General features: G+C 18.6%; 2 protein-coding genes across 2 annotated transcripts; one reads left to right on the forward strand and one right to left on the reverse strand.

Moving 5' to 3' along the window:
- Positions 1–4741: 4741 nt before the first annotated feature.
- Positions 4742–14276, forward strand: LOC141399963 (single-strand selective monofunctional uracil DNA glycosylase-like). Its single transcript, XM_073979350.1, has 3 exons — positions 4742–4865; positions 13148–13556; positions 13614–14276. The coding sequence occupies exons 2-3, from the start codon at positions 13311–13313 to the stop codon at positions 14184–14186; spliced, it is 819 nt and encodes a 272-aa protein (XP_073835451.1). The 5' UTR covers positions 4742–4865; positions 13148–13310; the 3' UTR covers positions 14187–14276.
- A 775-nt stretch (positions 14277–15051) lies between these two features.
- Positions 15052–16074, reverse strand: LOC141399959 (single-strand selective monofunctional uracil DNA glycosylase-like). The gene is made up of 2 exons (XM_073979336.1): positions 15740–16074; positions 15052–15678 (listed from the first exon to the last, which is right to left on the reverse strand). Exons 1-2 carry the CDS (start codon positions 16034–16036, stop codon positions 15127–15129), a joined length of 849 nt encoding a protein of 282 aa, XP_073835437.1. The 5' UTR covers positions 16037–16074; the 3' UTR covers positions 15052–15126.
- Positions 16075–16867: the final 793 nt, after the last annotated feature.

Consider the following 16867-nt stretch of genomic DNA (forward strand, 5'->3'; position numbering starts at 1 on the left):
TTTCAAGGCTTCACAGGCCAATAAACGTGGATTTTTAAAGAATATTTTTCAAGGCTTCACAGGCCAATAAACGTGGATTTTTTAAAGAATATTTTTTAAGGCTTCACAGGCCAATAAACGTGGATTTTTTAAAGAATATTTTTCAAGGCTTCACAGGCCAATAAACGTGGATTTTCTAAAGAATATTTTTCAAGGCTTCCCAGGCCAATAAACGTGGATTTTTTAAAGAATATTTTTCAAGGCTTCACAGGCCAATAAACGTGGATTTTTTAAAGAATATTTTTCAAGGCTTCACAGGCCAATAAACGTGGATTTTTTAAAGAATATTTTTCAAGGTTTCACAGGCCAATAAACGTGGATTTTTTAAAGAATATTTTTCAAGGCTTCACAGGCCAATAAACGTGGATTTTTTAAAGAATATTTTTCAAGGCTTCACAGGCCAATAAATGTGGATTTTTTAAAGAATATTTTTCAAGGCTTCACAGGCCAATAAATGTGGATTTTTTAAAGAATATTTTTCAAGGCTTCACTGGCCAATAAATGTGGATTTTTTAAAGAATATTTTTCAAGGCTTCACAGGCCAATAAACGTGGATTTTTTAAAGAATATTTTTCAAGGCTTCACAGGCCAATAAACGTGGATTTTTTAAAGAATATTTTTCAAGGCTTCACAGGCCAATAAAAGTGGATTTTTTAAAGAATATTTTTCAAGGCTTCACAGGCCAATAAAAGTGGATTTTTTAAAGAATATTTTTCAAGGCTTCACAGGCCAATAAACGTGGATTTTTTAAAGAATATTTTTCAAGGTTTCACAGGCCAATAAACGTGGATTTTTTAAAGAATATTTTTCAAGGCTTCACAGGCCAATAAACGTGGATTTTTTAAAGAATATTTTTCAAGGCTTCACAGGCCAATAAATGTGGATTTTTTAAAGAATATTTTTCAAGGCTTCACAGGCCAATAAATGTGGATTTTTTAAAGAATATTTTTCAAGGCTTCACTGGCCAATAAATGTGGATTTTTTAAAGAATATTTTTCAAGGCTTCACAGGCCAATAAACGTGGATTTTTTAAAGAATATTTTTCAAGGCTTCACAGGCCAATAAACGTGGATTTTTTAAAGAATATTTTTCAAGGCTTCACAGGCCAATAAACGTGGATTTTTTAAAGAATATTTTTCAAGGCTTCACAGGCCAATAAACGTGGATTTTTTAAAGAATATTTTTCAAGGCTTCACAGGCCAATAAACGTGGATTTTTAAAGAATATTTTTCAAGGCTTCACAGGCCAATAAACGTGGATTTTTAAAGAATATTTTTCAAGGCTTCACAGGCCAATAAACGTGGATTTTTTAAAGAATATTTTTCAAGGCTTCACAGGCCAATAAACGTGGATTTTTTAAAGAATATTTTTCAAGGCTTCACAGGCCAATAAAAGTGGATTTTTTAAAGAATATTTTTCAAGGCTTCACAGGCCAATAAAAGTGGATTTTTTAAAGAATATTTTTCAAGGCTTCACAGGCCAATAAACGTGGATTTTTTAAAGAATATTTTTCAAGGCTTCACAGGCCAATAAACGTGGATTTTTTAAAGAATATTTTTCAAGGCTTCACAGGCCAATAAACGTGGATTTTTTAAAGAATATTTTTCAAGGCTTCACAGGCCAATAAACGTGGATTTTTTAAAGAATATTTTTCAAGGCTTCACAGGCCAATAAACGTGGATTTTTTAAAGAATATTTTTCAAGGCTTCACAGGCCAATAAACGTGGATTTTTTAAAGAATATTTTTCAAGGCTTCACAGGCCAATAAACGTGGATTTTTTAAAGAATATTTTTCAAGGCTTCACATCGGCCAATAAACGTGGATTTTTTAAAGAATATTTTTCAAGGCTTCACAGGCCAATAAAAGTGGATTTTTTAAAGAATATTTTTCAAGGCTTCACAGGCCAATAAAAGTGGATTTTTTAAAGAATATTTTTCAAGGCTTCACAGGCCAATAAACGTGGATTTTTTAAAGAATATTTTTCAAGGCTTCACAGGCCAATAAACGTGGATTTTTTAAAGAATATTTTTCAAGGCTTCACAGGCCAATAAACGTGGATTTTTTAAAGAATATTTTTCAAGGCTTCACAGGCCAATAAACGTGGATTTTTTAAAGAATATTTTTCAAGGCTTCACAGGCCAATAAACGTGGATTTTTTAAAGAATATTTTTCAAGGCTTCACAGGCCAATAAACGTGGATTTTTTAAAGAATATTTTTCAAGGCTTCACAGGCCAATAAACGTGGATTTTTTAAAGAATATTTTTCAAGGCTTCACAGGCCAATAAACGTGGATTTTTTAAAGAATATTTTTCAAGGCTTCACAGGCCAATAAACGTGGTTTTTTTAAAGAATATTTTTCAAGGCTTCACAGGCCAATAAACGTGGATTTTTTAAAGATTTTTTTTTCTCAATAAAAAATTTTATTTTTTTTAATATGTTTGTATGTATGTGTAGCCAAAATGGTCTATCTGTTCATTACGAAATAATGAAAATAATATATAAAGTGTCGCAATCATAAATACACACATACATACATACCCATAACATCCGCTAAGGAACAACGGAGACTTGGCAATCATATAAATATATTCTGCGGAAAACTAGTGTCCATGGGGTAGTGGTGTAGGGTATCACATGGCGGCCCCGTACGACTATAGCCCTCTTTTACTTCTTTTTTTCTTCTCTCAAATATAAGAGAGCGTTAAGCAAACATGGTCTTCTCTTCAAAAAAGCTTTCTACTAGGCAAATCTGTCCGAGCAAAAACTATCGGCAGGCTTACTGACATTCCCAACATTTGTGATAACGGAGACCAACTTAGACGTTGACGACAACCAATATTGCAATTTTCCATTGTTTAGATCGATTGCGAATTGTGTGAAGTGAATCTTAATGGTCTTTATCATACATACATATGTATGTATGTGTGATTTTTGATAAGACATATTTTATAATTATCAGGTTGTACAGGATGTGGTTTTACAGCAAGTTTATAAAGGGGTTTTTTTAATTATAGTATTTCATAATAAAATGTTATAAGTATTATTTGTTGTTAGAGGGAAACGTCTCCCCCCTGTCCCTTCTCATTTATGTATGTCCGTCCGTCTGTCTGACAGGTTGGTGCGCACGATAACTGTAGAAGGGATCAACCGATTCGAAACAAATTTTTCCTAAACTTAGTTTAAGTTCGAAGATGGGCCATATCAGTCCACTCCTTCGGGTACCTACCACACAAAATTAGCAATAAGTGGAGTTCAGCAGCTCCTCTCAGATCGTCTTAAATTTTATCTTTCAGTAGGTTGTCCTTGCAGTCCCCATTATGACAGTATAATTTTTTCGGGGGCGAGTCCATACTTCCTGGGATAATGACCTAAAAGCTCCAAAAAACCTGACGGCACCAACTAAAATGGAAAATCCGCAAGATAACTCTCGCAGGTAGTATATGATTAGTCCAAACTTTGCACATTGTATTATTTCTTTCAGTTATGTATCAGTTTGGAAATGTACTATATCGGTCCACTCTTTTCAGCAGGTTGTCTTTGCAGCCCCTTGCCGTATTAGTATCCAGTCATGTATCAGGTATAGAATATGGTCTATATCGGCCCGTCCTACATATATCCAAAATGCCACAATGAGTATCAATAGGTTCGTCATAAATAGTTTTCAAAAAATCCTCCTCTATTATAATCTTTAATTTTTGGTCTGAGGGGCGTTTTAAAATATTCTATTGAAAAAAATTCACGTTAACTGTTTGTTGTTGTAATTGACCTTAAATGTCTTCCTGTTTATTGAATATAAAAAATAAATTAGAATTGAAATGCACAGTAATTATTATCCAGCAACATTGTATATTGAGTAATCAAATCAGTTAGCAACATTGTATTTGAGAAACATTATTCGCTATTACCGCAAACGTCTCCCTCTGCCACACTTTTCACACACAAGCACATGTGAATGTGTTTGTATGAATATAATTTATTTGATTATTTTACATCGCTCCACACCCCTTTTGTCGGCTCATGCTTGTTTCGTTTATTAACTTTTTTCAAATACAAATTGATGGTTGAAATTCCAAGAAGTTCATTGTTCGGGGAATACCCTTTCTAATTGTGTGTTCTTCCATTATTTATAATATACTTATGGCTATACTCCTCCACTACAATATGATGAAGGCAACATTAAGTCATACTATTGCCAATCGAGTGATTTGAAATAGTCCCACTAAATTGTACCACCCGATTTGTGGCATTTCGAATGTACAGTTTTGATGATTTTTAAAAGAATATTTTAATAGAATATTTGTCAAGAATTCACAGATTATTTAAATTTGATTAATTAAAAATTTTAACATTGATTTTTTAAAGAATGTTAATAAAGATAGCAAGTGTCCTGAAAAATAAACACAAAATATCACAAATCGTCATACTAACATCCACATAGCGGAAGCTATTTTTTTTAATAAGAATTATACATGTTAATTCAATCAGGCAAACTACTCGGCAACAACAATGAAATACAAAATGCTTTTGGAAAACCCAACTGTCTAAACCAACCGCACTCCCCCCAACCCAATTTATTCACCATAATTAACATGCTTCTAATACGAAAACATTACAACAATGTTACAAAATTAAAATCATTGTCGCCCACAATCATCATCTCAGTTTACAAACAAAGAAAAGCCGTTGAATGAAACCACTGCGTCATCGCCAGTAGTTAAGATTACAATGTGATCGTTCAAGCTTTCCCTCTTCAGTAAAGGAAATACTATATATAGTTGAAAATGTGTGTTTAAACACGATAAAAAATAAACAGAGGAAGAGGACGTAAGACTACGAATATATATTTATATTTTATATTTTATACTAGCTGACCCGGTTCCGCGTTGCTGGCCCGTCGTTTTGGATTTCCGTGTAAGCCTTTGTAATCTATTTACAATTTATCAGTTAAATATTGATCCCTCTAGATTTTCGAACCGCATTGTTGGCCCGTCGTTTTACTGACCAATGCACATTATCGGTGTTGTACTGTATTCTAAAATGTGGGATTGATCGCGCTCTAATTATACATTTTTGAAAAATTGGGTTGACCGCGATATTCCATTTCCGAGATGACCATTCAAGATCAAGACAGTAAAAATCATATTATTGCAAAGGTTTTTTAAACAAAACGTTCAAAAATAACTTTAATTTCACGATTTCTTAAAAAATTTTGTGGGGAGGTACCCTGGTCACACCACTGACCACTATAAAAAGTAGTTAAAAACCTATTCTCAACCTACAAACTCCACATACAAAATTTCATCAAATTCGGTCCAGCCGTTTCGAAGGAGTTCAAAGCCGAACACCGTGACAGGAGAATTTTATATATATATATAGATTTTATATTTTATATTTTATATTTTATATTTTATATTTTATATTTTATATTTTATATTTTATATTTTATATTTTATATTTTATATTTTATATTTTATATTTTATATTTTATATTTTATATTTTATATTTTATATTTTATATTTTATATTTTATATTTTATATTTTATATTTTATATTTTATATTTTATATTTTATATTTTATATTTTATATTTTATATTTTATATTTTATATTTTATATTTTATATTTTATATTTTATATTTTATATTTTATATTTTATATTTTATATTTTATATTTTATATTTTATATTTTATATTTTATATTTTATATTTTATATTTTATATTTTATATTTTATATTTTATATTTTATATTTTATATTTTATATTTTATATTTTATATTTTATATTTTATATTTTATATTTTATATTTTATATTTTATATTTTATATTTTATATTTTATATTTTATATTTTATATTTTATATTTATATTTTATATTTTATATTTTATATTTTATATTTTATATTTTATATTTTATATTTTATATTTTATATTTTATATTTTATATTTTATATTTTATATTTTATATTTTATATTTTATATTTTATATTTTATATTTTATATTTTATATTTTATATTTTATATTTTATATTTTATATTTTATATTTTATATTTTATATTTTATATTTTATATTTTATATTTTATATTTTATATTTTATATTTTATATTTTATATTTTATATTTTATATTTTATATTTTATATTTTATATTTTATATTTTATATTTTATATTTTATATTTTATATTTTATATTTTATATTTTATATTTTATATTTTATATTTTATATTTTATATTTTATATTTTATATTTTATATTTTATATTTTATATTTTATATTTTATATTTTATATTTTATATTTTATATTTTATATTTTATATTTTATATTTTATATTTTATATTTTATATTTTATATTTTATATTTTATATTTTATATTTTATATTTTATATTTTATATTTTATATTTTATATTTTATATTTTATATTTTATATTTTATATTTATATTTTATATTTTATATTTTATATTTTATATTTTATATTTTATATTTTATATTTTATATTTTATATTTTATATTTTATATTTTATATTTTATATTTTATATTTTATATTTTATATTTTATATTTTATATTTTATATTTTATATTTTATATTTTATATTTTATATTTTATATTTTATATTTTATATTTTATATTTTATATTTTATATTTTATATTTTATATTTTATATTTTATATTTTATATTTTATATTTTATATTTTATATTTTATATTTTATATTTTATATTTTATATTTTATATTTTATATTTTATATTTTATATTTTATATTTTATATTTTATATTTTATATTTTATATTTTATATTTTATATTTTATATTTTATATTTTATATTTATATTTTATATTTTATATTTTATATTTTATATTTATATTTTATATTTTATATTTTATATTTTATATTTTATATTTTATATTTTATATTTTATATTTTATATTTTATATTTTATATTTTATATTTTATATTTTATATTTTATATTTTATATTTTATATTTTATATTTTATATTTTATATTTTATATTTTATATTTTATATTTTATATTTTATATTTTATATTTTATATTTTATATTTTATATTTTATATTTTATATTTTATATTTTATATTTTATATTTTATATTTTATATTTTATATTTTTATATTTTATATTTTATATTTTATATTTTATATTTTATATTTTATATTTTATATTTTATATTTTATATTTTATATTTTATATTTTATATTTTATATTTTATATTTTATATTTTATATTTTATATTTTATATTTTATATTTTATATTTTATATTTTATATTTTATATTTTATATTTTATATTTTATATTTTATATTTTATATTTTATATTTTATATTTTATATTTTATATTTTATATTTTATATTTTATATTTTATATTTTATATTTTATATTTTATATTTTATATTTTATATTTTATATTTTATATTTTATATTTTATATTTTATATTTTATATTTTATATTTTATATTTTATATTTTATATTTTATATTTTATATTTTATATTTTATATTTTATATTTTATATTTTATATTTTATATTTTATATTTTATATTTTATATTTTATATTTTATATTTTATATTTTATATTTTATATTTTATATTTTATATTTTATATTTTATATTTTATATTTTATATTTTATATTTTATATTTTATATTTTATATTTTATATTTTATATTTTATATTTTATATTTTATATTTTATATTTTATATTTTATATTTTATATTTTATATTTTATATTTTATATTTTATATTTTATATTTTATATTTTATATTTTATATTTTATATTTTATATTTTATATTTTATATTTTATATTTTATATTTTATATTTTATATTTTATATTTTATATTTTATATTTTATATTTTATATTTTATATTTTATATTTTATATTTTATATTTTATATTTTATATTTTATATTTTATATTTTATATTTTATATTTTATATTTTATATTTTATATTTTATATTTTATATTTTATATTTTATATTTTATATTTTATATTTTATATTTTATATTTTATATTTTATATTTTATATTTTATATTTTATATTTTATATTTTATATTTTATATTTTATATTTTATATTTTATATTTTATATTTTATATTTTATATTTTATATTTTATATTTTATATTTTATATTTTATATTTTATATTTTATATTTTATATTTTATATTTTATATTTTATATTTTATATTTTATATTTTATATTTTATATTTTATATTTTATATTTTATATTTTATATTTTATATTTTATATTTTATATTTTATATTTTATATTTTATATTTTATATTTTATATTTTATATTTTATATTTTATATTTTATATTTTATATTTTATATTTTATATTTTATATTTTATATTTTATATTTTATATTTTATATTTTATATTTTATATTTTATATTTTATATTTTATATTTTATATTTTATATTTTATATTTTATATTTTATATTTTATATTTTATATTTTATATTTTATATTTTATATTTTATATTTTATATTTTATATTTTATATTTTATATTTTATATTTTATATTTTATATTTTATATTTTATATTTTATATTTTATATTTTATATTTTATATTTTATATTTTATATTTTATATTTTATATTTTATATTTTATATTTTATATTTTATATTTTATATTTTATATTTTATATTTTATATTTTATATTTTATATTTTATATTTTATATTTTATATTTTATATTTTATATTTTATATTTTATATTTTATATTTTATATTTTATATTTTATATTTTATATTTTATATTTTATATTTTATATTTTATATTTTATATTTTATATTTTATATTTTATATTTTATATTTTATATTTTATATTTTATATTTTATATTTTATATTTTATATTTTATATTTTATATTTTATATTTTATATTTTATATTTTATATTTTATATTTTATATTTTATATTTTATATTTTATATTTTATATTTTATATTTTATATTTTATATTTTATATTTTATATTTTATATTTTATATTTTATATTTTATATTTTATATTTTATATTTTATATTTTATATTTTATATTTTATATTTTATATTTTATATTTTATATTTTATATTTTATATTTTATATTTTATATTTTATATTTTATATTTTATATTTTATATTTTATATTTTATATTTTATATTTTATATTTTATATTTTATATTTTATATTTTATATTTTATATTTTATATTTTATATTTTATATTTTATATTTTATATTTTATATTTTATATTTTATATTTTATATTTTATATTTTATATTTTATATTTTATATTTTATATTTTATATTTTATATTTTATATTTTATATTTTATATTTTATATTTTATATTTTATATTTTATATTTTATATTTTATATTTTATATTTTATATTTTATATTTTATATTTTATATTTTATATTTTATATTTTATATTTTATATTTTATATTTTATATTTTATATTTTATATTTTATATTTTATATTTTATATTTTATATTTTATATTTTATATTTTATATTTTATATTTTATATTTTATATTTTATATTTTATATTTTATATTTTATATTTTATATTTTATATTTTATATTTTATATTTTATATTTTATATTTTATATTTTATATTTTATATTTTATATTTTATATTTTATATTTTATATTTTATATTTTATATTTTATATTTTATATTTTATATTTTATATTTTATATTTTATATTTTATATTTTATATTTTATATTTTATATTTTATATTTTATATTTTATATTTTATATTTTATATTTTATATTTTATATTTTATATTTTATATTTTATATTTTATATTTTATATTTTATATTTTATATTTTATATTTTATATTTTATATTTTATATTTTATATTTTATATTTTATATTTTATATTTTATATTTTATATTTTATATTTTATATTTTATATTTTATATTTTATATTTTATATTTTATATTTTATATTTTATATTTTATATTTTATATTTTATATTTTATATTTTATATTTTATATTTTATATTTTATATTTTATATTTTATATTTTATATTTTATATTTTATATTTTATATTTTATATTTTATATTTTATATTTTATATTTTATATTTTATATTTTATATTTTATATTTTATATTTTATATTTTATATTTTATATTTTATATTTTATATTTTATATTTTATATTTTATATTTTATATTTTATATTTTATATTTTATATTTTATATTTTATATTTTATATTTTATATTTTATATTTTATATTTTATATTTTATATTTTATATTTTATATTTTATATTTTATATTTTATATTTTATATTTTATATTTTATATTTTATATTTTATATTTTATATTTTATATTTTATATTTTATATTTTATATTTTATATTTTATATTTTATATTTTATATTTTATATTTTATATTTTATATTTTATATTTTATATTTTATATTTTATATTTTATATTTTATATTTTATATTTTATATTTTATATTTTATATTTTATATTTTATATTTTATATTTTATATTTTATATTTTATATTTTATATTTTATATTTTATATTTTATATTTTATATTTTATATTTTATATTTTATATTTTATATTTTATATTTTATATTTTATATTTTATATTTTATATTTTATATTTTATATTTTATATTTTATATTTTATATTTTATATTTTATATTTTATATTTTATATTTTATATTTTATATTTTATATTTTATATTTTATATTTTATATTTTATATTTTATATTTTATATTTTATATTTTATATTTTATATTTTATATTTTATATTTTATATTTTATATTTTATATTTTATATTTTATATTTTATATTTTATATTTTATATTTTATATTTTATATTTTATATTTTATATTTTATATTTTATATTTTATATTTTATATTTTATATTTTATATTTTATATTTTATATTTTATATTTTATATTTTATATTTTATATTTTATATTTTATATTTTATATTTTATATTTTATATTTTATATTTTATATTTTATATTTTATATTTTATATTTTATATTTTATATTTTATATTTTATATTTTATATTTTATATTTTATATTTTATATTTTATATTTTATATTTTATATTTTATATTTTATATTTTATATTTTATATTTTATATTTTATATTTTATATTTTATATTTTATATTTTATATTTTATATTTTATATTTTATATTTTATATTTTATATTTTATATTTTATATTTTATATTTTATATTTTATATTTTATATTTTATATTTTATATTTTATATTTTATATTTTATATTTTATATTTTATATTTTATATTTTATATTTTATATTTTATATTTTATATTTTATATTTTATATTTTATATTTTATATTTTATATTTTATATTTTATATTTTATATTTTATATTTTATATTTTATATTTTATATTTTATATTTTATATTTTATATTTTATATTTTATATTTTATATTTTATATTTTATATTTTATATTTTATATTTTATATTTTATATTTTATATTTTATATTTTATATTTTATATTTTATATTTTATATTTTATATTTTATATTTTATATTTTATATTTTATATTTTATATTTTATATTTTATATTTTATATTTTATATTTTATATTTTATATTTTATATTTTATATTTTATATTTTATATTTTATATTTTATATTTTATATTTTATATTTTATATTTTATATTTTATATTTTATATTTTATATTTTATATTTTATATTTTATATTTTATATTTTATATTTTATATTTTATATTTTATATTTTATATTTTATATTTTTATTTTATATTTTATATTTTATATTTTATATTTTATATTTTATATTTTATATTTTATATTTTATATTTTATATTTTATATTTTATATTTTATATTTTATATTTTATATTTTATATTTTATATTTTATATTTTATATTTTATATTTTATATTTTATATTTTATATTTTATATTTTATATTTTATATTTTATATTTTATATTTTATATTTTATATTTTATATTTTATATTTTATATTTTATATTTTATATTTTATATTTTATATTTTATATTTTATATTTTATATTTTATATTTTATATTTTATATTTTATATTTTATATTTTATATTTTATATTTTATATTTTATATTTTATATTTTATATTTTATATTTTATATTTTATATTTTATATTTTATATTTTATATTTTATATTTTATATTTTATATTTTATATTTTATATTTTATATTTTATATTTTATATTTTATATTTTATATTTTATATTTTATATTTTATATTTTATATTTTATATTTTATATTTTATATTTTATATTTTATATTTTATATTTTATATTTTATATTTTATATTTTATATTTTATATTTTATATTTTATATTTTATATTTTATATTTTATATTTTATATTTTATATTTTATATTTTATATTTTATATTTTATATTTTATATTTTATATTTTATATTTTATATTTTATATTTTATATTTTATATTTTATATTTTATATTTTATATTTTATATTTTATATTTTATATTTTATATTTTATATTTTATATTTTATATTTTATATTTTATATTTTATATTTTATATTTTATATTTTATATTTTATATTTTATATTTTATATTTTATATTTTATATTTTATATTTTATATTTTATATTTTATATTTTATATTTTATATTTTATATTTTATATTTTATATTTTATATTTTATATTTTATATTTTATATTTTATATTTTATATTTTATATTTTATATTTTATATTTTATATTTTATATTTTATATTTTATTGTTTATATTTTATGTTTTATATTTTATATCTATCGGCAAAGTCGTCGGTTACATTTTAATTGTTCATTGTATACGTAAGATAGAAGTTAATTTAATACTAACGAAACAATGAACTGAATGTACCATTCGCTACTCTCGTTGGGAAGATTATTGGTGATTCTAAGAAAAATATACTTATATGTGTATTTCATTGCATTGTGATGGATTATGGGTTTGTGTGTAACTGGCACTGTGTGATTGATATACATACATAAATATAACGACATCAAATGCTACGTGTTGCAGTTGGAAAACGTTCGATATACGAAAGTATAAATGCGAGTGAAACAACTATAAGATTAGCAGTCAATCGCAAAATCTTAAAAAAAGTCATCAGGAGAAGGTTGATATTCTTTCGACTGAAAAGGCTCAAAATTCTAACACTGGAGGAGAACTATGGCAGCAGTTCATGGAATTGGAGAATGAATTGAACGGTAAACTTAATGAGATCAAAAAGCCACCAGGATATGTGAGTAAACGTGAGGAAATTGATGAACTGGAAAGTTTGGGAGAAATACCCAATATATTTGTTTACAATCCCCTGGAATATGCTGCAGAAATTCGCTTGGACTATTTGAGAAAGTGTTTAAATGAACGCAAGAAAATTCTCTTTGTGGGCATGAATCCTGCTGCTGACGCTTCCCTTCAAACGGGTGTAAGATAACTACAAACTTATTAACATTTCATATCCACTGACTAATTAACATTTCAGATTCCACTTTGTACCAGGGATATAATAAATAACCATTTGTCCTTAACTGGAAATGTTAAAAACCCTCCGAGACTGTATCCTAGAATAACAATTACCGGTTTGAATAATGAAGAAAACGACAACGAAAGTAGTATTCGCTTCTGGAAATTAATAAAGGAACTTTTCAAAGATTGCGAAGATTTCGTGGACAGGTTTTTTCAACAATGTTTCATACATAACTTCTGTCCCTTGGTTTACATCGGTGGCAGGTATTGGATGAATGGAAAATGGAATGGAAGGAATGTATCCATGGAAAAATTGATACAAAAATCTGAAGATAGCTATGCAAAAGAAGTGGAAGCGGCATGTTTAAATTCAATGGACAAACAAGTAAATTTATTACAACCTGATATAATAATATGTATCGGGGCATACGTGTACAACATGCTTTCCGAATTGAAAGGGTGTGAGAATAAACTAATTCTAATTCCACCCCTCAGCCCTAAACAAATTCCAGATTCATCCGAATGGGTAAAATTGTCTAAATATGTTTTAGCAGAACACAAGGTCTTTTCAGAAGAAAAGCTTAATTGAACAACAGAATGAATCAAACTCCTGAAATCGATAAAATTTTACACTTATCAATATGCTTATATTTACATAATAATAAAAGCTTTCAACAAATTCATCTATCTACGCTTATTGGTTGAAAAATATTCTTTAAAAAATCCAAGTTTTTTGGTCAGTGGGTCGTTGAAAAATATTCTTTAAAAAATCCAAGTTTTTTGGTCAGTGGGTCGTTGAAAAATATTCTTTAAAAAATCCAAGTTTTTTGGTCAGTGGGTCGTTGAAAAATATTCTTTAAAAAATCCAAGTTTTTTGGTCAGTGGGTCGTTGAAAAATATTCTTTAAAAAATCCAAGTTTTTTGGTCAGTGGGTCGTTGAAAAATATTCTTTAAAAAATCCACGTTTATTGGTCAGTGGGTCGTTGAAAAATATTCTTTAAAAAATCCAAGTTTTTTGGTTAGTGGGTCGTTGAAAAATATTCTTTAAAAATCCAAGTTTATTGGTCAGTGGGTCGTTGAAAAATATTCTTTAAAAATCCACGTTTATTGGTCAGTGTGTCATTGAAAAATATTCTTTAAAAAATCCACGTTTATTGGTCAGTGTGTCATTGAAAAATATTCTTTAAAAAATCCACGTTTATTGGTCAGTGGGTCATTGAAAAATATTCTTCAAAAAAATCCACATTTATTTGTCTGTGGATGGTTGAAAAATATTCTTTAAAAAATCCACGTTTATTTGTCTGTGGATGCTTTAAAAATATTATTTAAAAAATCTTTGTTTTTTGGTCAGTGGATCCTTGAAAAAGATTCTTTAAAAAATCCACCTTTATTGGGGAGGGGATTTGAAAAAAATTTTTGTTTAAAATTCTTTTTGCAATAAAACTCAGAAAAAAAACCTTGAATAAAAATAACTTTTATTGATCCTTGACAGAAACTATTTAGCACGTCCGCTCTTTTGTGCCATGATTTCAAAGGTTTTCTGAAAATATTTTGTATATACCTAGTAATTCTTTTGACTCCTCTTTCCAAGTGCTTCTTGAACAGGATCTAGTGCTGGGATGAAGCATCTTCAATAGATGATGGTTTTTGCAATATGCCGAATTCTTTTCCAGCAAGTTGTGGACATATGCACCGACAGCTATAACAATTTCAGGCTGTAGCAGTTCGAGTTGCTTTTCCAATATTTCTAAACATTCCTTTTCCATTTGCTTCTTATAATCTTTGTACTCTCCCTTCAGATCATCTGGTGATAAATATTTTCCATTGGCATCATATAACCCCAATGGGCAAAAGTTATGTACAAAGCATTCTTTAAAGAGTTTATCTAAAAAGTCCTCGGATTCATTCGATGGATTTACGCTTAAAATTTCTTCAAACAACTGCCACAGACGTTTACCACTTTGTTCTTCCTTTTGCCAGGTCATGCCCTCAATGTGTATATCAGGATGCAGCTGTGGAGGTATTTTAATTTCACCTTGTAGCCCCATGCGACGTACTGTGGACATATTTCCGAAGGGAATCTTGGGGAAAAGTAGTGTAAAGTCATTGGGAGTTTATATAAAATGTTGATGGTTAACTTACTCCATGTTGTAGCATTCCGTTTGTTGATGGGTTCATTCCAATAAACAAAACCCTCTTTGGTCCATTTAGATATTTCCTCAAATAGCTCAAATGATAATCTGCAGCATATTCCAGGGGATAATAGATATGCATCTGCGCTGATTTCCCAGCACTTTTTAGATTCTGCAATTCCTCAGGTGTACTAACATATCCAGCTGGTTTATCTATTAGTCGCAGTTTACCGTTCAATTCCTTTTCCAATTCATGGAATTGCATACAAAATGCATTTTCACTGCGCCTTTCGTGGTTGGCTGTCATTTTAAAACTGTCAGTGACTAATTTTAAGTTGTTACATCCAAACGCCTGTTGCTTGTGTATGGCAAATGGTTATTATGTGTAGAATATCAACACATATGCAGATACTTAGATACATATATAAGACCTTCGTGACAATTTTCACATGGTTACTCTATTACTCAGTTTGTAATGGTTACTTAAATACGAGGGACAAACCAAAAGTAATGTTAAAAAATGGATAGACCACCAAACGTGGATATTTTAAAGAATATTTGTTTAATAGGCCTTAGACCACCAAACGTGGATATTTTAAAGAATATTTTTTCATAAGAATTTTTTAAAGAAGATTTTTTCGTAAGGCCTTTGACCACCAAACGTGGATTTTTTAAAGGATATTTTTCCAGAAGGCCTAAGACCACCAAACGTGGATTTTTAAAGAATATTTTTTCAGAAGGCCTTAGACCACCAAACGTGGATTTTTAAAGAATATTTTTTCAGAAGACCTTAGACCACCAAACGTGAATTTTTAAAGAATATTTTTTCCGAAGGCCTTAGACCACCAAACATGGCCTTAGACCACCAGAAGGCCTTAGACCATCAAACGTGGATTTTTAAAGAATATTTTTTCAGAAGGCCTTAGACCACCAAACGTGGATTTTTAAAGAATATTTTTTCAGAAGGCCTTAGACCACCAAACGTGGATTTTTAAAGAATATTTTTTCAGAAGGCCTTAGACCACCAATCGTGGATTTTTAAAGAATATTTTTTCAGAAGGCCTTACTTCAGGAATTTTTGTTGTGTTCTGACAAACAACCGCCTACGAATCACTGTTTTTACTAAAGCAGAGTAAAA

The sequence above is a fragment of the Musca autumnalis genome, unplaced genomic scaffold (genome assembly GCF_047663935.1).
Source record: "Musca autumnalis isolate F117 unplaced genomic scaffold, ASM4766393v1 scaffold_1, whole genome shotgun sequence".
Classification (NCBI taxonomy): domain Eukaryota; kingdom Metazoa; phylum Arthropoda; class Insecta; order Diptera; family Muscidae; genus Musca; species Musca autumnalis.

Bases quoted from the DNA above. Each gene is read 5' to 3' on its own strand.
- LOC141399963 (XM_073979350.1), top strand. From the start codon at position 13,311: ATGGAATTGGAGAATGAATTGAACGGTAAACTTAATGAGATCAAAAAG. The intron at 13,557-13,613 runs GTAAGATAACTA...TTAACATTTCAG, and splicing joins ACGCTTCCCTTCAAACGGGT to ATTCCACTTTGTACCAGGGA.
- LOC141399959 (XM_073979336.1), bottom strand. From the start codon at position 16,036: ATGACAGCCAACCACGAAAGGCGCAGTGAAAATGCATTTTGTATGCAA. The intron at 15,679-15,739 runs GTAAGTTAACCA...CTTTTCCCCAAG, and splicing joins ACGGAATGCTACAACATGGA to ATTCCCTTCGGAAATATGTC.